The sequence below is a fragment of the Watersipora subatra genome, chromosome 7 (assembly GCF_963576615.1).
Source record: "Watersipora subatra chromosome 7, tzWatSuba1.1, whole genome shotgun sequence".
Lineage (NCBI taxonomy): Eukaryota > Metazoa > Bryozoa > Gymnolaemata > Cheilostomatida > Watersiporidae > Watersipora > Watersipora subatra.
In genome coordinates, this window is record NC_088714.1 from 24,900,288 (window position 1) to 24,923,605 (window position 23,318).

General features: G+C 37.4%; 1 protein-coding gene across 1 annotated transcript; it reads left to right on the forward strand.

Annotated features, from left to right (window-relative positions):
• Positions 1-512: 512 nt before the first annotated feature.
• LOC137400579 (adenomatous polyposis coli homolog) lies at positions 513-22,931 on the forward strand. The gene is made up of 14 exons (XM_068086909.1): positions 513-669; positions 1,382-1,494; positions 4,992-5,228; positions 5,827-5,907; positions 7,452-7,680; positions 10,576-10,784; positions 11,389-11,529; positions 12,276-12,458; positions 15,606-15,750; positions 17,475-17,614; positions 18,958-19,143; positions 20,148-20,319; positions 20,795-20,897; positions 22,694-22,931. Exons 1-14 carry the CDS (start codon positions 513-515, stop codon positions 22,929-22,931), a joined length of 2,334 nt encoding a protein of 777 aa, XP_067943010.1.
• The last annotated feature ends 387 nt before the right edge of the window (positions 22,932-23,318 follow it).

Below are 23,318 nucleotides of genomic sequence, written 5' to 3' on the forward strand. Positions count from 1 at the left end.
TCTTCATCACCGCGACCATTCATTTTATCAGACCACAAATATCTCTTCTCGTGATGTTCCTTTGATTTGCAATACTGTCGGAGCTTTTACAACTGACAGTGAGACGTTATCATGTTGAGACACCTGCTATAGCTGCCTGTATTGTCACCATTTCGTCTGTATGTATGCACAACACTGTGAGCTATTCACTTTACTGTTTCATTTTTAACCTTATCATGCATAGTTAAGTAGGACTGACCACCTGTATTGTTTCTATCACCTGCACTAGTGTCTCGTATTTGCTTCTTGCTTAGAGAAAGGTTCTCTGTACCATTGAGACAAATAGCATTTAGATCTCATTAACATTTAGTGATGTCTCATCTTTTTTGTTTTTAAAGAAGTTACATGTAGATACAGAAAATATCATTTTGTCATTGTGTAACCAACAACATAAACTAAACTAAACTGTTAGTTTTTTGTGGCCAATGATTTAGCAACCCTCCCATTAGTTTGTAGAAAAGTTAGCTAAGAAGATGTCTGCAGCCCAGCTGGAAGAGCTGATGGCTCAGGTCGAACAGCTGACCTTGGTCAACAGCAAACTCCAGCAAGAGCTCACCAACAACTCGACACATCTTGCCCGGCTCGAGTCAGCCATGCAGAGGCGTCGAGGTGCCAGAGCTCATGATGATGGTAAGTCAGCATTTTTCTACTAGACCGGTGGTAGTTTCTGTATAATTGTAACCCTGTTTCTCTTTTGATCAATTCAATGCTGTTAGTCTTAAGGATAAATTGATTGGTGTGTTCTGTTGGTTTAAAGTATCGCATTGATTCTGTGCATGTTACAAGCGTTAGGGCCATGTTTTTACCACTTACCATGTTTGCTCTCTGATAGTGATTCGTATTACCCATTAAAGAGCAGACTACACCCCTTTGTAAAGTGAGAGAGTCGAAAGCCTGAAAAACTTACAATTATAGATTTGCAGCCATGTTTCGAATAAGAAAGACATTCCTGTGCTGTACACACAAAGACTGTATGTTTAGTTTACAAAATACCAAATTTGAAGTTTGCTTTTTGGCTGCTGAGCTTGCATTCATGCTGCTGCCTGATCTCTAACAGGCAGTTAGTTGATCCAGGGACAGGTAAAATATTTTTTATCTACAATGTTGTCGGTCCACAAGTTGCAGTGGTTTTGTAATTGTTTCTGGAGTTAACCACACACTACCCGCTAATCAGTTCTGCTTTTTTGGACAATTGTTTGTCATATTTTATGCTCTACACTTGCTGGTAGTCTAATTTTTATTGCTTGAGTTAGTTGTGTAGGGGGTATCTACTAGTACCTAGTATTCACAAGTATGGTATGCATGCTGTACAAGTGCAAGGTTTTGTTAATTTGTGCTTTAGAGAGTCTCACTGGCTGGTCTCTTGGGTCCAGCAACCGAAGTAGCAGATCTGAAGAGCCAGGTGCCTCCATCGATATGGTCCAACAACCGAAATCAACTGAACTTTCCTCTTTGGTGAGTTTTTCAACCTTGTGTTTATTTCATACATGAGACCATTACTGCAATGTCTCTGGAGTGCGAAGTACAGATCCATGGCACGATTGCCCTGTCTGGTTGTTTTAAATTGATAGAATGACATGTAGCTGTCATGAGAATCCTATTTAACAAAAAATTGAGAGGCATTTCATTGGTTGGATTTCAGAGTATTTCAATAGGTACGCACTTTACTATATGAGCGGTCAACTGTCAATGCTGTATGAAGCAAATTGAACCATGAAATGAAAATAAAATGACAATAAAATATAGAATAGTGAAGTGAAATTATGCGTAATCCGGAAGAAAAAGGTCATTTTGTAGACCGCTGTTCTATAAATTGGATTGGCAAGGTGTTGGTAATTAGTATAAGGTGTAATGGATTTCCTGGGGAAACAGGAATATAATGGATGGTCAGGCAGATTGAAGGTACAATCTGAGTATTTTAGACAGCAAATATCTAGAAACACAGTTAGCTCATCAGCTCATTCAAATCCTGATTATAACTGTCCATATCCAGTAACATAACCTTAAGCGTATGAAATTTTAACAGTCCAAGAAAATTTGCTTTCAACTCAGTTTTGGAGTGCAATTTAAAGGCTGTTTGCACTTGAAACTGATCAAGTAGTGCCCCAGCATCTGGCTTTAATTACTTCTGCTGCTACAAGACTGTTTGAGCTACTCATTGTTGACTGCCTACAATTTACTGATACATTGTACCTTCCTTAAACCCTGGAGGTCAAACTTGTTCGCGCGGTTGATGGCATCTTCTAAGGTGGAACTGGTTACTTCACCGCCGTATTGGTTATACAACAAATAGGTAGTGTTATTCCGTATTGCACCGTCTGTCAACAAAAGGTTGACAGACTGTTTGCTGAGCAACCATACAGGACGGCGAGGCAGACGATGGCACCAATAGTAGTCTGTCAGTACACTAGGCCAAAGTGTGTTTGTTTAAGCCATGACAAACAATTTTGTTTTCAGAACTCATTTTAGTAGATGCTGTCAATGCTACTTGGAGAAGAAAATGCTAATTCTATTAGGGACGTTTGCAAATGCTAAACGCTTTGCTAAATCAAGTTAAGAAGTCAATAGCATGTTTGCGCTTCTCAAAAAGTTCATATCCTGAAGTTTATAAATGATATGTGGTTTTATTTGATTATCTCCTCATGCCTGTTATTACTTACGTGTACATGTAATAGAGAGTTTATATCAGCGAGTGAACTTACAGCTACTAAGACTGGAAATGTTGCAAATTATCAATTAGTCTTACCTCGAATTACAAGCTTAATGCATTCTGAGACTGAGCTCGTATGTCAAATTTTCTCGTATTTCAATGCAATATTTGCTAAATAAAATAACTAAATACAAATTAATCCATTTCCATAATACGAAAAAAAGAACCTAAACCTAAAACAGGCTATTTTGATTTAGAAACGCGTTTTCAAGTGTTGTAATGTAGTATCTTCGCTCAAAAAGTAATGAATACCTATTTGGTGGTTGCGATCTGCAATAAAATGTAGCATTACTATGCACAGTACTGCATGTAGTTTTTTCCTTGGAGACAGACGTAGTGGCTAATGACTGTGAGAGAGACTAACGCGTTTGCTACGCTAAACCTTTGTGACGCTACGTAATATAGCATAAACCTTGAAGTTAAGTTAAATGAATTTAGCTTACTAAATACACACTTAATCACTTACCCACTAAAAATACTTGTTCAACTTATAGGCATACAAGATAGTCTAAGATTGTTTCCCATAGCTGTACATGTGTTTGAGATGATTAAATCCTGGAGTCAATTTATTCATAGCTATGGAATTGTCTTATTTCTCAGCCTTCTAACGCAGTTAGTTTGTTGTTTACCTCTGCTAGCTAGAGATGACAGTAAATGCATTCATTGTAAATTAATTACGCATTACAAAGCTTGCTCTATACGCTCCATGTCAGTACTCGCTGTTGCATAGTTTCTTGATACTGAGGCTATGCGTATGGAGGTTGGGCTATGGCAGCATCTGCTGATGATTTATATGCATGAGTCATATATTTACAATCGATATTATTTATGAGGGGAGTTAGAGAGCTCTCAGCAGCTCCCTTGGCAGCGCCTTTAGCTCACTTCTCTACGTATTGATTAGGTAAGAAAGAGATTAATATGTGATTACTTAGCGTATAGCAAGCATTGGGCTTTGCGTCGCTCTTCAGGGATTCTGTCGACTGCTCTCTCTTCTTCTCTGGTTAGTACTCATTATTTCGGTCTCAGCTATTAAAACTTGACAGCGATGGTTTTTTTTATTGGCATTTTCAGTCTTTGTTCATCGGAAGGGGATGCCCTTCTCTGAACAGTTATTGGCCTAAGGGTTCTCTTTTGGGTTCCAGGCTTTTCGTTCTTCACAGCCTTTTGCAAGTTTGTGACATTGGTTGAACCGCTGGTGGTGAATAGTGCTGTTCTGCTTATTGGCTGGTTGTTACACGCTACAGATAGTCAGTTTATAAGGCCTGGCAGGGCTTCCACCTCTATCAGTGTTGATTTATGCGATTTGCATTGTTTCTTGCACCGCTAGATGAAAGAGCTGCGCTGACATCGACGTGTCACTTTAAAACTGAAGCTTTTCTCCTTTGTTTGAGTGCCTGCCGAGATACTGATTTATGTTTATGAATCAATTCTTTCTTTTCATCATTTTGTTTCTGATAAATAGCAGTCTTTCAGGTGTTGTCTGATCTTGTACTTACGTTAGCCACATGGTCATAGTTTTCACCGTTCAAAACAATACTATGTTGTTCTTGTTAAAATTTCATTACTCCCACCTTTCAAGTAACTAATGTCCTTCATATGGCCTAACACGATAAACAGGATACACACTGTAGGCCTATGTTGGCGCTGATCCCGAATACTTCCACGATCGTCTGTGGTAACAGTGTTCATAACATCGCAAACGACATACGGCGATATAGTGGATACTAGCCTTTAAGCAAAATACGCACAATCCTGTGCCAACTGAACATCTGCCGGGTTATTTTTAGCGATTCCTTCACTGCTGGGATTTACAAAATGTACCGCTGTAGTAGCAGTTCTATAGCTTAAGCCTGGAGTATGGCAGATGTGAAACAATTTTTTCTGTTAAGTTTTGGCTTTCCTGGTTGATAAGTTGAAGCTTGTTTTTCTTTCTGGCACTACAGATTATGGCGTATAGATGTCATTAATACTCCCTTCTAATGTCAAAAGCAACTGTGCGCACTACTTATAATTTCTCATATGATGTAAGTCACTTGTATGTTTTTGGGTACCAAAACAATCTAGAGAGTCAGCAAAGTGCCTGTGTTTCCATCCTCGTTTCTGTCTGATTATCTGAAAAGCTTGGACGGGTACGGTTCTGATCAGCATTGATTGCAAAGGATCAAGCCATGGTAGTCACCCGAACTTGAAATGTCATCTAGGGTTATGCTTTGAAAAATAATTTTTCTGATGTTTGTTGCAGGCAAATTCACATGGTGCTAATAAAAATATCATGGTGTCTAGCAAAGGAACTGCTGGGCTCATGCCTGCTATAGCCCCCATACCTGTTAGGATACGACAAAGAGCTGAGGCTATAGATGGTGATTGGTCATCAGAGAGAAGAGAACGGCGTGACTCAGGGTCATGTGACCATACAGAGTCGGAAATGAATGGACTCGTTTACCGGGATGTCTCTACCAACACTCCATCAGCTCAGCAGGTGAACTGTTGTACAGGCTGTGTAGGCCTGTATGTTTGATGTATCCTTCGTTTTTTGTGGGATGTCATTCTATCGATGTCCGCCATCTTTGTAGATCACTTTTATCATTGAAAACATGAAGCTTCTGCAATTAATTTTTGTAAACAACGCTTTTGTTTGCAATTTTTTTTTCTAATATCGAAACAACACCGAAAATACTATTAAATAACGTAAAGTGAACGAGAATGGCGATCTTTTGTCTGCAAATATAGCGACGTTTTTGCGAACGAGCACATGTGCAAACGAATTGATGACGTCAAAAAAATGATGGATTGTAGATCGATTTCTTTGTCTGATCGTTTTAACCGTGATCGAATTCTGTCGATTTTGGTCTTGAAGCATCTGCAAGATGCTTCAAGACCAAAATCCTGGCAGTCAGGTCACCTCTAACATTAAAGATTATCTCAAATGATAGAAAAATACCGACACTTTCTGATAAAATCTACTAAAATTTTTGTGCAAGTTCGTCTTTAAGTTTTGTTATAAAATTAGGACCTGCTGAACTTAAAGACCCGCTCCAGCTGCAAACTTTTGCCTAATCAGCGATCACATACAACAGACCAGCAGCCTCGTGTTCGCTGCCTGTGTCACGTCTTTACAACTTTCTATTGATTCTAACCTCAAGCCTGAAACTGGTCAGGTAACTTTTTCGATTTTTCATTGTTCAGTTCCTTTTGGATCAATTCCAATTGTTTTCTTTCTAGATTTGAAATTAAATTATTCAACGGCTGCTATTTGTCAGCTTGTCAGACTGATTAAAATGCTCGCTATTGATCTTACAATCTCTCCTTTATAATATCGCCAATACGGTGTTATAGTGCCACTATAATACTGCTTGTTCTAATCGAAGCGCTCTGAAATCTTTTGATCGTATTTTACTGTGAAAATATGATTCATGACCTGCTGAGACTATTAATCATGTCTAGATAAGAGAGAACAGCGTGCATTCCTCTTTGACTAGACCGCGATTTAGGTGATAGCTTATACTCATCTGTATGAGTGTGTCCTTACTAGTAGAACATTAGGCTATCTGTGTTTATTGTACATACTTCTGCATGAGCAGTGCTCGAGTCATAGTCCATTTTACTCTTGGAAGCATAGTAAATTTATTAAAACATAATAAATTTAGTGAAAAATAATTAATTGAAACATTAAATTAATTGGAAAATAGTAAATTAATTTAAACATATTAAATTAATTGAAACATAGTAAATTAATTAAAACATAGTAAGTTAATATTAACATAGTAAATTATGGAACTAACGACAAAGTTTTGTCCCTGTCTCTGTTCAAACTACTAGTAGAACCTCTCATTACATGATACTGTAAATGTCTATCTCATAGGCTATCTTCGACTCATAGACACCTAGACCCATAGACACTGTCTTTAGCATAATAAGTTATTGATTCCCTATGAATATATTCTCTTAAACATTGTTCTGTGTTCAGCTACATCACAGCTCGAGGTTGTAAAAGGAGCCAAGTATGAAGATCATTTAGTTTTGTCTTTTTTGTAACGAATAAGTCTTTAGTTTATAAGCCATCTTGTAAAATTTATTTGCTGACATTCCAGGGCTGTCCAGGCCAACTCCTGGCATCATTGTAAAACAAAGAATTTTAAATTTTAAGCGAAAGCATCAAAATCTTTGTACGGATTAACAGAAAATTAACGTGAATGTTGGTGGTTTTTTAAACGAGCTTTTTTTAATTGCATAAATTTATTAGAGACAAGGTCTGTACCTTAAAAGATTAATAAAACCATTACTATGGACTGACGTAATGTCAGAGTAGATCGGTAAAATTTAAGTTGGCACAAATGCTGCATTACAGTTTCACATATAGGGTCAGACTGGGAAACATCAGGCCTGGAATGTTGGTTCAAATCATCACTGAAAAGTTGTTGTATTGTACCAAAGCAGTGAATGCAATGAAAACATTTTACATAAAATTATGTTTTTTAGTGAGAAATTGAAAAGACAAAGGAGCAAAATAGAAATTAATATTGCAATTTTTTGTACGTTTCGTAGTTGAATGGTACGCAACCTTGAATGACAACGCTGCTGTCATGATTATGTCTGGTCAGGGGTCATTGCGAACCGATATGTATAAAGATTATAAACTGTGCAGTAATCCCTAGGCTCTGGATATTCTCGCTTCACGCTCATCCAATGCGTGTCATTACAGGTGCACTTTGCTGAGCTGCCAGGAGCAGATCATGCCGTCGGGCCAGGTGTCATTTCTTCTGATCGGCATGGCAACGAGCTTATAACTATTGGCACTCAAACAACTGAGGTGGTTATGACGGCGGACTGTGAACATCAACCAGTGGTCGAAAATATTAGAGGGTGTTCTAAAGCTGCCACCCCTCAGCAGCTTTCTGACTTCTACCATGGTGCTTGGCCTATCGTAGTTGGTAAGCCTTTTAGGACATTTGGAGTTGGTTGCAGAAGCTAGAGGAAGGGTCTTAAGTCAAGTTTTCCAATATCTTTATTAACCAGTCACCTGCTAGCACCTGTTCTCATATCAGCCCGAATCCTTTAGCTATGGATTTTGCTTAGATTCTATGATATCTCTAGGTTCATTTCTAGGTTTGTCTCAACTCAGGTTTTTTTAATCTCTTGAAATCAAGACCTAAACATGCCCTATTCCTGTTCTTGTCTTTGCAACAATTGACTACTTTGCCATGTCTTTTAGTTTTATTTCTCTCTGGAGCTTTCTGTGTATTTTGGGCTGAGTATTATTCTTGGCAAATACCCAGATGCTTAGTTAAAATATACTTAAAAATGAAAATGCACAAAATCTTAGTAGGTTTTATCAGAAAGTATCGATATTTTTCTATCATTTGCGATTGTTTTTAATGTTGGAGGTGATCTGACTGCCAGAATGTTTCAAGATGAAAATCGTCACAACTTGATCGCGGTTAATACGCTGAGAAGGAAAATATGTCACCAAAAATGATGTCGGTAGTCGTGTTTTATGTTTGTCCTTCTCTTTTTGACATCGGTACATGATACCGATACTCTACGATAAAATCTACTAAATCTTTGTGCAAATTCATCTTTATTGCAGTATAACACATCGTAGGTTTGGTTCATGTGAGTAGTGATCATCAACGGAACCTTGTAACAAAATTTATTTGAGTCAAATTAATAGATCTCTTAAGGTTTTATCAAATCATCAGGAGAGAGGACCGATTGTTGGCTTCTGTTGCTTCTCTATTGGAGAAAGTTAGATTTACACTGTTGGTCAGTAATTTGGGAAAGTAATGATGTTCAAGTAATTTGTAATTCAGGTATTCATGTAATTTGCATTATTATTGGTTGAATTGGAGAGTTGGATAAAACAGGAAGACAATTTTTGTGTGAGATGTAATCACCGAGCCAAAGCTAATGTTTCATTTTATTGTACGTTTGGTTGGGAATTCATCTTCGTGTAAACTCTTGGTTATTTACATTAAGGTATCATTTTTTTGTTTTGTTCAACTCATTAAAATAGTCATTACTTCTTCATTCATTCCAATATTTTTCTTTTCTAACGTCTATGAATTTTAAAAAGCTGGGGAGTTGTTACATATTCTTGCTATAGAATCTGTGAAAACTTTAAAATTTATAGGTTATGGTAGACTCAGTCTATAATGAGTGACAGCTCACTATATCAGTCACATGGTAGACTCAGTCTGTAACAAGTGACAGCTCACTATATCAGTCACATGGTAGACTCAGTCTGTAACAAGTGACAGCTCACTATATCAGTCACATGGTAGACTCAGTCTGTGGCAAGTGACAGCTCACTATATTAGTCACATGGTAGACTCAGTCTATAACGAGTGACAGCTTACTATACTAAAGTAATTTTTCCTGATCTTCTACCATCAATGTTAGAAAAGTCAAACTGTCTGGATTTGAATGTAATCCAATTGGTTTGTCAGCAAATAATATTAGAACCACATTCACGGGAAATGAAGACAGCTAAGCTGGTTGTTTTGGCAACTCTGATTGTAGTCCTGCTTCAGACTGCCACCTAGGCACTTAGAAGTAGCTATATGCATTAGGTATGATGTGGCTTCCTCCATACATCCTGTATTACATTATTCATTCCTTGCTAATGTGATCCGTAATACCTGCGAATTACTCTTACTGAATTATTGCATTCAGTACAATGGCACATTAGCCGGTGTATTTGCCAAGAATTGTGGGGACATCACATTCGAGCTTGTGCCGCAGTGATTCTAGACATTCTGTGTTTGTGTGGGTGAGATGGATGAATAACGCTTACTTGTTGTAGTGCAATATACCAAAACTTTGTAAGTAGTTTCTAAAGAACATTCTTGTTCACATAAGCAAATTTGAAATAGAAATAGTCCAGGTGAACTAGGTTTTAGGTGGTTTAGGTTTCACTAGGTTTACTAGATGAACAAAGGTGTTTGTTGAATGTGCTACACAAATTGTGTATTGTTGGTATAGTTTATTTTTAGTGACAAACAATTAGAATGAGTTACCTTGTTCTTATGCGCTTCTAAATTACAAAGAAGGTCCTTGTGTAAAACGTTGTAGCATTTTGAAGCCTAATCTTGAATAACCAAGCGAGTTCCCTGATCATGTACCGTACTAACAACTTTTCATAAGACTAAAAGCCCTTAGAATAGCACTTTTTGGACTGAATATCATAGTTGAGCTCCAAGCTTGCAAAGCTCAAGAAAAACAAAAATTAAATAAAGTTAATAGCTATTGTTTACACTCTTTCAAAGAAGTGATGTTTCAGAGAGACATGTACGTGTAACTGAAGAAACAATGGCTGCCGTACACCGAGTCTGATAGAGAGTGTATATTTGTTAGGAATAGAAAACAAAATAGTTTTGGTGTAAAACTTTTGTTGCTGAGGAGGAGAAGCTTTCTAGTTTTCTAGCTTTTCTAGCTTTCTAGTTTTCTTTACCAAAAATGTCGCTCATTGTGTTATTAGAAGCTGTTGTTCTGACACACCGATTCTCAGCCCGTTTTTATTTCTTGATCGATTAGAAGTGTCGGGTCATTCGGGGATATCTCAAGTACTAATAGTTTAGGGGACTCGAAACTTCGGAATTGAACTAAGAATGTATCATGCACAAAGTAACCAAAATTTGGTAATCCTGCGAGAACCGGAAGTGCGGAAAAAACAAAGCGAAGCTACGCAGCCGAGTTGTTTCCGGGTTAGTATGAAGTAGGAAAACAATTTTCCATTTACCTCGGCCCGATGCTTCAAAGTGTTTCAAACAAGATACTTATTAGAAATTAATTGAGACAGAATCACGAATTCACAAGTTAACTTGCAGATGGAAAAGGAAGCTCCTCACAAATTCAAGACACGCAGTCGGTGATGAGCTTTCACTCCAGCATATCCTCCCACTCTAGTCGGCCATCTCATCACTTCAAGGAGCCCTCGAATAGAGTCAGTAATCAGCAGACAACCGAACCCGCTGAGGTACACTCGGTGCCTATAGCTCTTCAGCCTCTCTCTGGCAGCCAGCCCCTTGGTTCCAAGGTTAGTTTGCACATAGATGTGCCGGGGACCTGTGTTTGCATCATTCAGATTTTTCGCATTACTGAAGGCCATAAAACATCACTGTTTCTAGTCTGTCTCTACTGATGCTGCCAATTACTGCTGAATAGCTTCTGACAGCTTACTACCCATCCATGAACATAAATGGTTTTACCTTTCGGTGTCGTGGACACCGAAAGGTACCGATGTTTCCTTTGTGCAGATTTGGAGTTGTGTGCACGTTGAGTTACTATGTGATAAGCGTTCAACTAACATTCACGTGTTGCCGATTAATGCTGGTGCTTTGTTAAAAAAATGGTGAGGAAAAAGTGAGGAAATGTTGAAAATGGAATAGCTTGCACGGCATTTTCTTGCACATCATTCGCCAGAGTCGCTGTCACCTTTGGCAAACACGAAACATTCGATTAAAATTGACGAGTAACAAAACCTGCTGACTTGCGGATTTTGTCATTTCTATTTTGCAGATGATACAAACTTGCGATGAATCGCATCGTGTAAACATTGCGAGTGAGACTGAATGTAGAAATCTCTGTTGTTGTGTGATCTAGGATCTGATGTGTGTACATAGTCCTCTTCCCCTTTACAGGTCCAAATGGTCTACTCACTTCTCTCAATGCTCGGCACTCATGACCCAGAGGACATGAGTCAAACGCTACTCGCCATGTCTTCGTCTGCTGACTCGTGCGCTGCCATGCGACAATCGGGGTGTCTGCCATTACTAGTACAGGTATGTGTTGTGCCTGCACTTGTTGTAAAGTGTAAAGTATTGTGTGTTCAAGTTGCATTATGCAGAGAGAGGGGGAGGGGGAGGGGGAGGGGGAGGGGGAGCGAGAGCTGGGGATTTGCACTATGTTTGAGATAGTTAGGTTATGTATGAAAAGATAACTCCCACTGTGTAAAAGAAATTGAGGGTAACTGGGTATGGCTGAAAGGAATATCGTAGGTTCACTGAGAAGCTAGGCTGTGGAACCTGTTATATCCTGAGGATTTGGTAGAATTCTTTGTACCCTCTGATGCTGTTGGGGAAGCAACTCCTCTCATACTTTTAACACTGGTTGTGATTTATCTTTCATGCATTTATATCATAAGTGACAAGGTTCAGTTTGAGGGGAGTTGCCATGGATACTGTATGATTTGTTACTATTGCAAATAAATTGTAGTAACACCTAAGAGGGTGGCATGGCTTGGTTACAATTGTACAGAATTTACCATCTGGCCACTAAGCTGTAGTAATTGACATCAAGTCTGACAACCCTAGTATATTGTGTGTAAAGTACTTGCTACTTCATTTAAAGCTGGTCGATCAATGGCAGCTAATCAACCCTTGTACATTTGAACAGTTGTTGTAGCTAATGGTATTAGTGGCAGTTACGAATACTGTCGGAAGTTGTTGTTCGGCTTCCTTCAAGTCTGTCTCCTCAAAATAACTACTCTAGGCAGGCTGCTGAATAAAACTCGAATGCTGTTTTGCAGTTGATATATGGAAGTGAGGCGGACAAAGGGTCACTGACGGCTGGGCGAGTGTGTCGTGCGAGGGCATGTAAAGCGTTGCACAACATCGTTCATTCAAAGCCTGATGATAAAAAAAGTCGACGCGAGGTGAAGATTCTAAAATACTTGGAGACAGTGCAGGCTCATTGTGAGGCTATCAGGGAGGTGAGTCTCGACAGCATCTAACTCTAGCAGCGTGTTAACTTCTACTCGTATCTAATTCAAGTACTAGACCGAGCGGAATATATTCTTCAGTTTTTAAAGTTATTGTCAGCGCCGACACTAACCATATTTACAAAAATGTGTTAATTTAAACTGCATTGGAATCCATGAAGTTTGATGGGAAATCTGTTGTCTTGTTTGCTGACCAATCATAAAACAGTATTGATATTGATCACTTCCTGGTGCAGCTAATTCAAAAAGTCCTACATGGTCACTCTCAAACTTAAGTGAGCCCTGCCAATCACAGCCAGTTTTACAACACATATGGCTGTTGCTGGAGAATACGCCCTAGTGTCGTTTCTATTGCAGTAATCTATCCTAGTTATTTGTAGTCTTTTTTTATAACTGAAAGAATATTCTTTCAGTTATGATTACAGATAAAAAATATATGTTGCCACCCATAACACTACTTTTTATACTTCATTCAAAATATTTTGCCCTTGATGCCCTTAGGAAGTTATGTTCACACGCACGACTTCACACGCATGTTCACACGCATGTTTCTCTTACTACTGCCTAGTTGTAGTACTAATGTAAACTCTATCTATAACTTCTCCATCTCTGAGGAAAATCTGCGTAGATGAATTTAATACTATGATTCAGTTCTTTGCAATTACTAAAGTTTGTTTGTCTGCCGGAACTTATAGTAGAGGGTAGACGTTTTTTTATGACAGAGCAGACAATATATTCGATATACTTTGGTTATGTGACATAGCCACAGAGGGAGACCTTCAGGTCTATTGAGGAAGTTGATTGAATTTACTAATGTTATTCTGCCTTCAAACGGTTTACTTGATAAGTTGACTGCTGGTAGACCATAAGATATAGAAAAACTTACATCATTGGAATATTGGTAACTCTTTATTTTTTTTATATGGTTAGGATGTTTAATATTTGTCAAAATTGAACAAATGCAACGTAACTCTGCCAACAAAAATTTCATCAATGTTCAATTAGGTCAACTAGTGTTAGATAGTACATTTTTATTAACATCCAATACCTCTTATGGCAATGTTAGAGTAACATTCAGCGCGAGTCAGGCTTTACCCGAGGCGCAATGGTGTGCATCACTTTTCCGTCACATACAGAATGAACCGATTACGGTCTGAATGGTTAGCACACGCCAACAGTGCTCCTAAAAATCTTGGTTCTTTTATGGTATTCTTGGTGACACGCATGCCGTTTCTGATCCACCAAACATTCTTTATAAAAATACTAAATGTTGCCGCTGAGTTTAGCTGATAACCAATTCTCGAAATGCTAGTGTATCTGGTTTCATAGTAACACCTACAACATCTAACAAACATCTATTTCTGTCTTTCATTGGTAAGTGTTCATCATAATAATTGGTTGGAAACTGTCATTATGCGAAGGTGTCTTATGTCGATGCAGGGTTGGCCAATTAAAATCAAATGATTTAAATCATTGATTTAAATCATCCTAAAAATTCATGTTTGATAATTTTTTTATTTTTCCACGTCATTTACAAGGTCCTGAACACCAGACACTGAATGCTGACATGAATTTATCCCCATAAAATAGAACTAATGGAGGGTCTACTGTGAATATGAACTGCACAACTTGGTCACAATTAAAATAAAAACAACTTTCAATAAATTAAAGTGATGCAAAGTTGTTTTGTTATGTTGCTAATGTTTTCATGTGGCACACTTCAACAAAATAAAATAATATTATGTTAGCGGTTTTGAAAAAAAGCTGATAGTTGATGTTTTCAAAAAAATCTGACTTAAATCAAAAAATCTGATTTAAATCAAAAAAATCTGATTTGTTGTAAAAAGTGTAATTGTTTTAACACTGAGTCGATGGAGAAATCTAGTGATGGTTAGTCAACCAATTAGGTAGATTTCTATGTTGAAATCTTGGCACTATGTCCTGTATGATGTCATTTTTGTGCCTCCGATCAGTATTAGCCCGTCCTAGAACTAGAACATTTGATTGGTTGAGCGGAATGTCATGAGGCTATGTAGGTCAGCTCTGTTCATTCACGCACTTCGAAACAACTATAACGTCTCGACACTAAGTCATTGGCCTTAACCAAAATTCGTTTATCTGCTACATGATTCATTCTGTTAAAATGTGAAATTTTGATATGTATCAATTGGTGTATGGTACTTCATGAGATTTAACCAGCGCCATAACATCTTATTCTAGTTGCTGATAAAGTGTGGTGAAGTAATTGCGGCGCCATGAAAACTGTCAAGTTAATTACTGTGGAATGTTAAATTTAAAAAATGTGTTGTTGTGTTTTGCTGTTTTTTTGTTTATCATTTATAAAATGAAACTTTTAAATTAAGTTTCTGTTCACCAGATTTCTTGCTTTGAAATACAACATTTAGTTTTACAAAACTTAAGTTGCTCTTTCTGTTTCACTGGGGGCTTTTTCGTTCTGGATCGGGTGTTAAAATTGTATTTTAACAACCTTACAAAACCAATCTCTATTGATCTGTGCTGGTACGATGCCACTCCATAGCTGTCTTCATCAAATTTCTAATGTATTGATAGTGGCTCACTGATACTTGCTGAGTAACCATTCTTCATTGTCAGATTATGTTATACAGGTAATAGAAAAATCTTCCGTGGAAAATGTAACATGGCAGATCCCAAGGTCACCGTTATAAGGGTTTTGTGCAACATTCTAAAAGCATAATTACGTGTGCTGTTAGTTTCTTTAGGCTGTAATCATTCTAGTCGTTTTAACCAGAACTGGTCAAGTACAGTTTAATTTAAGATTCTAACTCGATATAGACAATACAATGGCATCAAGCTACGTAATATTCAAGGTAAACATGGCAAACCTCCCTGTAGTCAGCATTACAAGCCACAAGGGTCAGCATGGCATTATGTAAATATGTCCATAAACAAGCTACTTAAGACGCATTGCTTGGTTGACACCGAACACTAGCTCCTACATATGTTGCATCATTCTTATGCTTCTAGAATCATCTGTTTATGCTAGCAATGATTTGTATATTCAGATCTTGTAATCATTGTCTCTTGATATCAAGGTCTGTTACCTACAGCTTCCTTATCGCTACCCGGTAGGTCTTGGACAGACTTCTTGTGTTACAGGATGAACAACTTGACCACGCATCACTCCCCTTAGCTGAATCCATTTGGCCACCAAGTGATATGGACAGAGATCCGGGGCCGGCTGTAGCAGCCCTGATGAAACTCTCTTTCGATGACCATGGAAGGCAGCCTATATGTGCCCTAGGTAGGTTATGCGTTTGACTCAGTTTCAGTTCTGAAGTGCTGTAATTGTACCCGAAACCTGTGAATAGTCAGCTTCTCAGCAAATGCTGTTGGGATTGATGGACACAATGTTTCCATAAATGGTCACCTGTCACCATAGATCTCAGGTTCATATTGATAGTCATACTCTTTGTGTGTTTTGTGGTTAATGTTTTTGCCATAAGATACGACCTTCAACGCTGACTGCTGTTGGTCGCAATTGCTGGGCAGAAGCACCTACTTCATGTCGTGTAGTATCATTCATATTATATATATGCTTGTACATATATATATATGTGTACATTTATATATTATATATGTATGTATATATATGTATATCTACATATACTAATTGAATGCCCGATGTTACCCGGGCAATAAAAATCTTGGCAAAGAAAAATTTGTTTTAACATATTACAACAGCTACATGTCTAACTTTCAAACTTCATATCATGAGAAAAGTGTTTTGTGCAGTTCAAATAAATTAAGAAACAAAACGAAACAACTATAAAAGTGTTTAAATGTAAATGCGAAATAATTAGCCAATAATAGCTAAATTAGATCTGTTTTGCTATGATTACAATAAAAGATGATTTGGTAATGATACAATTAATACAAACTGAAAAAACAAAATACATATATATATATATATACACATATACATACATATGTCTACATGAATATGTGTGTGTTTGTATACATTTATATATATATGCTGCAATGTAACGCTGATTGGGTTTTCAGCTATCTTTTGGCACTGATAATCTGGCCAATGACAAAGGCATATATCTGATATATCTTTAGTGCTACTAAAGTGTTGAGAGTCCTTAACAGTTTATGGCAGTTTATACATTAACACATTTTATAAAGTCACTACTAGTTGTACTGAAATTGTTTGGGAGTTGCTACCCCCCCCCCTCAGTTGTGCTTGTGCAATGCTGTATGTTGCAACAAGCGCAATTGATGGGTTAGCAATGTGTTATATTGCCTTGTTATGCATTAGAATGAAACAGGATTCTAATGCATAACAAGGCATTAGAATTGTGTTGATGATGTTGTTGCATAATCATCACTCTGTTTTATGTGGTCTTCAACTCGGATTTGGTAGCTTCAACTACATTTGATAGTTTTTGCTGCCTTTCCATGCTTCAAATGGGTTCAGAGTCGCTTTCACTCAAAATCAGTTGTTTTTGCTCCGAGTCATAGAAACAGAAATCCAAATGATTGTGACTCCATTTCACTTTGCTAAATTTGTGCAAAGATATTCGCCGTGAGAGTACTATTCGGCACCATAGAAATGCTCATCGCTGATTGATTTGAATCGATATTACTTTCAAGTAATATTGATTCAAATCTATCAGACTAAGTAGCGCTGGGGAGAGCTTAGCAAAACTAAGCTGTCCACAGTAGAAGTAAAAAAATTCAACATTGCAATCGACCATCCTGGCCTGGTGCAACTAGTTGACTATGCATGAATTGAGAAGTTATGGTGACCCGAAAGTGAGTTTACTTATAACAAGTTTTGTTGTGAAGGATACATCGTGAATATTGGAAATAGCCATAGTACAACTCCGAATCGTTGGAATGGTCGGGTGGGAATTCATCGACAGCGAGCCGCTCTGAACCCATTCAAAGCATGGAGTTTAATTAATAGAAGTCGCTGGTTCCTTGTGAGTCAAACCTGGCCAACTAATCAACTTGTTGCAGGTGGACTTCACTGCATGAGTCAGCTGATTAAATTCGACCAATCATCATACAACGCAAGCTCTGACTTGCAGCGAGTTACCATGCGACGATACGCTTGTATGACCCTCACTAATCTTACCTTTGGGGACAGCGCTAACAAGGTAGGTTTCAGGTTGATTTCTCTTGTTTTTTCCCATTTGATAAGTTTCATATGATCAGATTACTCTTTTTCTCATCCATTCCTTGCCTTTATCCAATTGCTATTCATCCTAGACATCCTATTCATCCTACGCGATGCACTCCATATGTAAAAATAACTGCTAATCAGATGAAGTCTTGAAAGTGACAGGTTGTGTTCAGTAAAGCCATCTTAGTATGATGTTTAGCCAAGGGAACCCAACGCAATCAAATGAACTATATGTTGTTTTAGTACGGAAAAAAACCTATCTAAATAATTTATTATAAAAGAATCGATTATGAAAAGTGATTTTAAATATTTATGGCTTTATGATGACATTTATATGCTCTTCACATACCTGAAATATACACCGTAGTACTTTTCCATAGTGCTGACAATTCCAAATTCAAAAGTATTTTCTAAAATAATTTCAATGGAAACACTAGACAACATAAAATAAAAAAAGCATGGGATGATAATGATACTTGTGTAAACACAGTGTAATACACAGTGTAATACACAGTGTAATACACAGTGTAATAGATATAGGTTCACAGATACAGAGTCGTTAACACTGAGTTATAGATAGATGATCATAGAAACAGAGTCATAGATGCGTAGTCATGGATACAAGGTTATAAACAGATGGTCATAGGCCCAGAGTCACAGACAGATGGTCATAGATGCGGAGTCACAGACACATAGTCATTGACACATAGTCAGAGATACATGGTTTTAAATTGACAATCATAGAGGCAGGGTTATTAACATACAATTATATAGACTGGGTTTTCAAACACTGGTTGATATGGTGTCTATGTTTCTGTTATCCAAGTTATGTAAAACAGTCAAGGTGAGCTTGCCTTATAATAGCGGATCGGATCGCAGGGATACAATTGACTAGCATGTGTATAACTTCAATACCAGCTATTTTACTGGTTTAGTTGTCTCTTCATCTTTCAACTGAAGTGCAGTCCCAATGCTATGCTGCTATGCTATGCTGTCAATAATCCTGCTATGCTGTCAATAATTCTTCAGTAGTTGGGAGTACTCAATCATTGAATTTGTATCAACAAATTTGCGACAGCAATTGGGGAGTGCTAACATTCACACTTCCTTGTTTTCCCTTCCAAACAACTTCATTTATTTGAAAAAACTTACCCTAGAACAAAATCAAAATCGCTCCTTGATTAGACCACAATGTCAATCTTTATGAAACATACAAAAAGAGAAAACTGCAGATATGATATACAGCATATAACAAAGACAGTTGCACCGTGCTGTATTTGTTGTTGGCAAGTATGTCAGCACTGTTTCTATGTGCAGGCTCGGCTGTGTGCGATGCAAAGCTGTCTCGACGCTATAGTACTGCAGTTGCAGTCTTTCAACGAGGACCTTTGTCAGGTGGCAGCGAGTGTGATAAGGAACCTATCATGGAAGGCAGATCAGGCAAGCAAGAGGCACCTTAGACTTTCGAGAGCAGCCACAAAGCTTATGATCACCGCCGTTCAGGTATAACTATAGCCTCTTTATCGTACCCATAGTGAGCTCTCTTTATAGCTTGAAGGCTCAACTTCAATTATCAATCTCAGTGCGAGCCAATAATAATTGTTACAAACTCTTGCCAATTAATTCCTCTGCAGCAGTTGTTGGGGCTTACCATGGATTCGTCTATTTTTGCACCCCAATTACCGATCACAATTATGAGATGCTATTATAGGTCATTTCCCAAGTGGCTAGTGACTAACTACTTTTATATCAACCTTAAAGTTGGGCCATTTTTAACAGAGACCATTTTTCTATAGCAAGCAATAAATTCACCAAATGGCACATGCGCAGCCTTATTCAGGCTACTAGTGGTTCTTATTTGGGAAGTTTGTTAGTAACGACATTAGCTAGTACTTATCATCTGTTAGTTGTAATAATTTATTAGTAGTGATCATCGGTTAGTAGGGATCATTGATTAATAGTGGTCATTGGTTAGTAGTTGTCATCAGTTAGTAGTGGTCATTGGTTAGTAGTGGTCATTGGTTAGTAGTGGTCATCGGTTAGTAATGATCATCGGTTAGCAGGGATCATCGGTTAGTAGTGATCATCGGTTAGTAGTGATCATCGGTTAGTAGTGATCATCGGTTAGTAGTGATCATCGGTTAGTAGTGTTCATCCGTTAGCAATGATTATCGGTTAGTAGTGGGCATTAGTTAGTAGTGATTACCAGTTTCAGGTAGCAATGTCAGGATTTGTGGCTGGTGTTCATAGAGTGGTATGTATGGCGTTTTATTTTGAGGTTGTAGCTCGTAGAGTACTGTTTTTTGTTGCCATAATTCTTAGATTGATACGTATTGTGTCAGGATTTAAAGTTGTAGTTCATAAACTGACATTGCTTGCATCAGGTTTTAATATTGTAGTCCATAGAGTGATCAACAAACGTTTCTTGAAGGTCGTAGCGGAATAGAATCTGTTTCATGCTCTTCAATGTATAAAGCGGTCATAGCCTTGATTCTTATGTTTAATAGGTTGGCAAGGAGTCAACCCTCAAGTCTATTCTTTCCGCCTTATGGAATTTGTCAGCTCACTGCACTTACAACAAGACATGTATTTGTGAGGTGGATGGCTCTATCGAATTTCTTGTTAACATGTTGTCGTACCAGTCACCCAGCAGGACATTGGCTATCGTCGAGTGTTCAGGCAAGTCTATGGATACATCTGTGGATTGGAACTTATGGTAGAACTAGCCGAAATAGAATAATTACCTAATAAATTTGAGTAACTTACCTGGAAAGCTAGGTCTTTACTAAAACAATACTTGCGTTTTGGGCCAGCGGTAGCGTAGCGGCGTAGCGGTCAACAGTGCTAGTTATTAACCCCCGAGCAAGCGCTTCAAGCATGAGTATCTTAACCAATGTAATGACTATTTGCATTAGTTAAGATATATTGTATTGTATTAGAGCTATATTATATTCCGTGTAGCTTAATGGTCGAGTTTGCTGCCTTAAGATTTGGAGGTACCGGGATCAAGTCCAGTGCCATGCAGATTTTTCATTGCTGGATTTTAATTGTTATAACTGGACACAGGGTTTAACAAAAAGACAAACACTGAGATTTATATATGTGTAGATAATGGTGAGATCATGAGCATATCATTGCTGTTGGTTTAATGTAGGTGGTATATTACGGAACATAAGTAGTGTAATTGCTGTGAGAGACGACTACCGACAGATTCTGAGGAACCACAATGCCCTAGAAATACTTCTCTCCCATCTCAAGTGAGTTCATCGTTTCTTCAGTATTCGGGTGTCGTACAAGCTCTGCGTCAAATTGAAATTATATTTGCACAGACCTTTGGGTGTCACATGATATTTATGTTGTTCAGAGCTTAGCATACTACATTTGGGTTGATATTGTGTGGGTGCTGTTTGGTATCTCTATATGTGCTTAGGATTACAGTCATGCGCAGAAGTATAGGACCACCTACAATAATTTAGTATTCCTGAAATACATATAACCGGTTATAATTTGGCCAAAAATAAGACACGAGTACAAAAGTTTCGTATCATTTTAAGGCTTAGAATCTCCTCTTTTTTGTTGTTCTTATCCATTAGAAGCAATGATCTGTCTGTTAGGTTGTTAAGTAGTGTTAAATTTAATTTCTGTTAACTAAATGCTGTTAGGTTGCTAAGTAGAGGTTAATGTAAATACTGTTAACTAAATACTGTTAGGTTGCTAAGTAGTGTTAAATTTAATTTCTGTTAACTAAATGCTGTTACGTTGCTAAGTAGTGTTAAATTTAATTTCTGTTAACTAAATGCTGTTAGGTTGCTAAGTAGAGGTTAATGTAAATACTGTTAACTAAATACTGTTAGGTTGCTAAGTAGTGTTAAATTTAATTTCTGTTAACTAAATGCTGTTAGGTTGCTAAGTAGAGGTTAATGTAAATACTGTTAACTAAATGCTGTTAGGTTGCTAAGTAGTGTTAAATTTAATTTCTGTTAACTAAATGCTGTTAGGTTGCTAAGTAGAGGTTAATGTAAATACTGTTAACTAAATGCTGTTAGGTTGCTAAGTAGTGTTAAATTTAATTTCTGTTAACTAAATGCTGTTAGGTTGCTAAGTAGTGTTAAATTTAATTTCTGTTAACTAAATGCTGTTAGGTTGCTAAGTAGTGTTAAATTTAATTTCTGTTAACTAAATGCTGTTAGGTTGCTAAGTAGTGTTAAATTTAATTTCTGTTAACTAAATGCTGTTAGGTTGCTAAGTAGTGTTAAATTTAATTTCTGTTAACTAAATGCTGTTAGGTTGCTAAGTAGTGTTAAATTTAATTTCTGTTAACTAAATGCTGTTAGGTTGCTAAGTAGAGGTTAATGTAAATACTGTTAACTAAATACTGTTAGGTTGCTAAGTAGTGTTAAATTTAATTTCTGTTAACTAAATGCTGTTAGGTTGCTAAGTAGAGGTTAATCTAAATACTGTTAACTAAATGTTATTTTGAGATATGAATGTTAAAAATGTCAATAACATCTGAATTTATATTGGTAAGGAAATAAAAATGTCAAACATTTGAGAAAACTTCTAAAAATTAAACACAATGGCTTAAGAAAAAGAATTAGCACCAATTAACTTTTTGCTAATATCTCATTAATACAGGAAAGATCTCAGTGAAAGAGAGCATTATGTAATTAGGAGAATTAAAGTTTTAACTCGCAAACAATACAATAACATCACAAAAAGAGTGCACTTTTAAGATGAAAAAGGTTAACTTGATTATATTTATGTTGATTACACTGGGCTTATGGTGTCTTAACGTTCAAGTGTTCAAGTCCTTTTTGTATCGATCATATGAGAGAACTAGGAATGTGAAATAGAACTGGAGAACTAGTCTTTTCTGACCGCGCATAAATACTTTCCCTATTTACATGAAAAAGGTCAAACCCTAAAGGTCACTCAGCAATTATCTTACAACATTTCGTCTAATTTCTACTGTTATTAGATTCAAGAATTCATTAGCTCTGGTTACTTATATACATTCATAAGTTGTTTTGTATCGCGGAATAACTTCGAACAGGTCTCCATCACTGGCCATCGTTGGCAATGCGTGTGGCGCCCTTTGGAACATCTCCGCTCGGTGTCCAGATGATCAAAGAGCCCTCATTGAACTCTCCGCCATTCCGATGCTAAAGAATCTCACCACCTCTAAGCACCGTCTCATTTCTCTTGGCTCTGCTGCAACTATTAAGAATCTCCTCGCCTTTAAAGCTGAAGGTGAGCTCATAGAAGGCCTCCTTACTGAAACATGTGGTTAGTTTGGAAGGATCAACTTGTTTTGCATCTAGTTTATACACCATCAGTCATTGTTTTCATGGTTACACCAACTATCACTGACATCAGAGTTCTTCAACTTTCATAGACTGTTGCAAGTTTAATTGTAGATGTCTTTGTTATCTCTTCTTGTTACAATTTGGTGATCCAGGTTTTGTTTGGTAATAGGGTCTAGCGGTAAGAGTTGCAAGATGTCTAAGACCTCTAGCAATAGACGAGAGGGTACTGAATGTAACCAAGAGGAGAACAAGCAAAGAACAGTTCAGGATTATTCTAACAGTTCATCAATAGAGCTTTCCAAGGTGAGCAGTCCATCAATAGAGCTCTCCAAGGTGAGCAGTTCATCCATAGAGCTCTCCAAGGTGAGCAGT

Bases quoted from the DNA above. Each gene is read 5' to 3' on its own strand.
- LOC137400579 (XM_068086909.1), top strand. From the start codon at position 513: ATGTCTGCAGCCCAGCTGGAAGAGCTGATGGCTCAGGTCGAACAGCTG. The intron at 670-1,381 runs GTAAGTCAGCAT...TTTGTGCTTTAG, and splicing joins TGCCAGAGCTCATGATGATG to AGAGTCTCACTGGCTGGTCT. The intron at 17,615-18,957 runs GTAGGTTTCAGG...TTCTATGTGCAG, and splicing joins TTGGGGACAGCGCTAACAAG to GCTCGGCTGTGTGCGATGCA.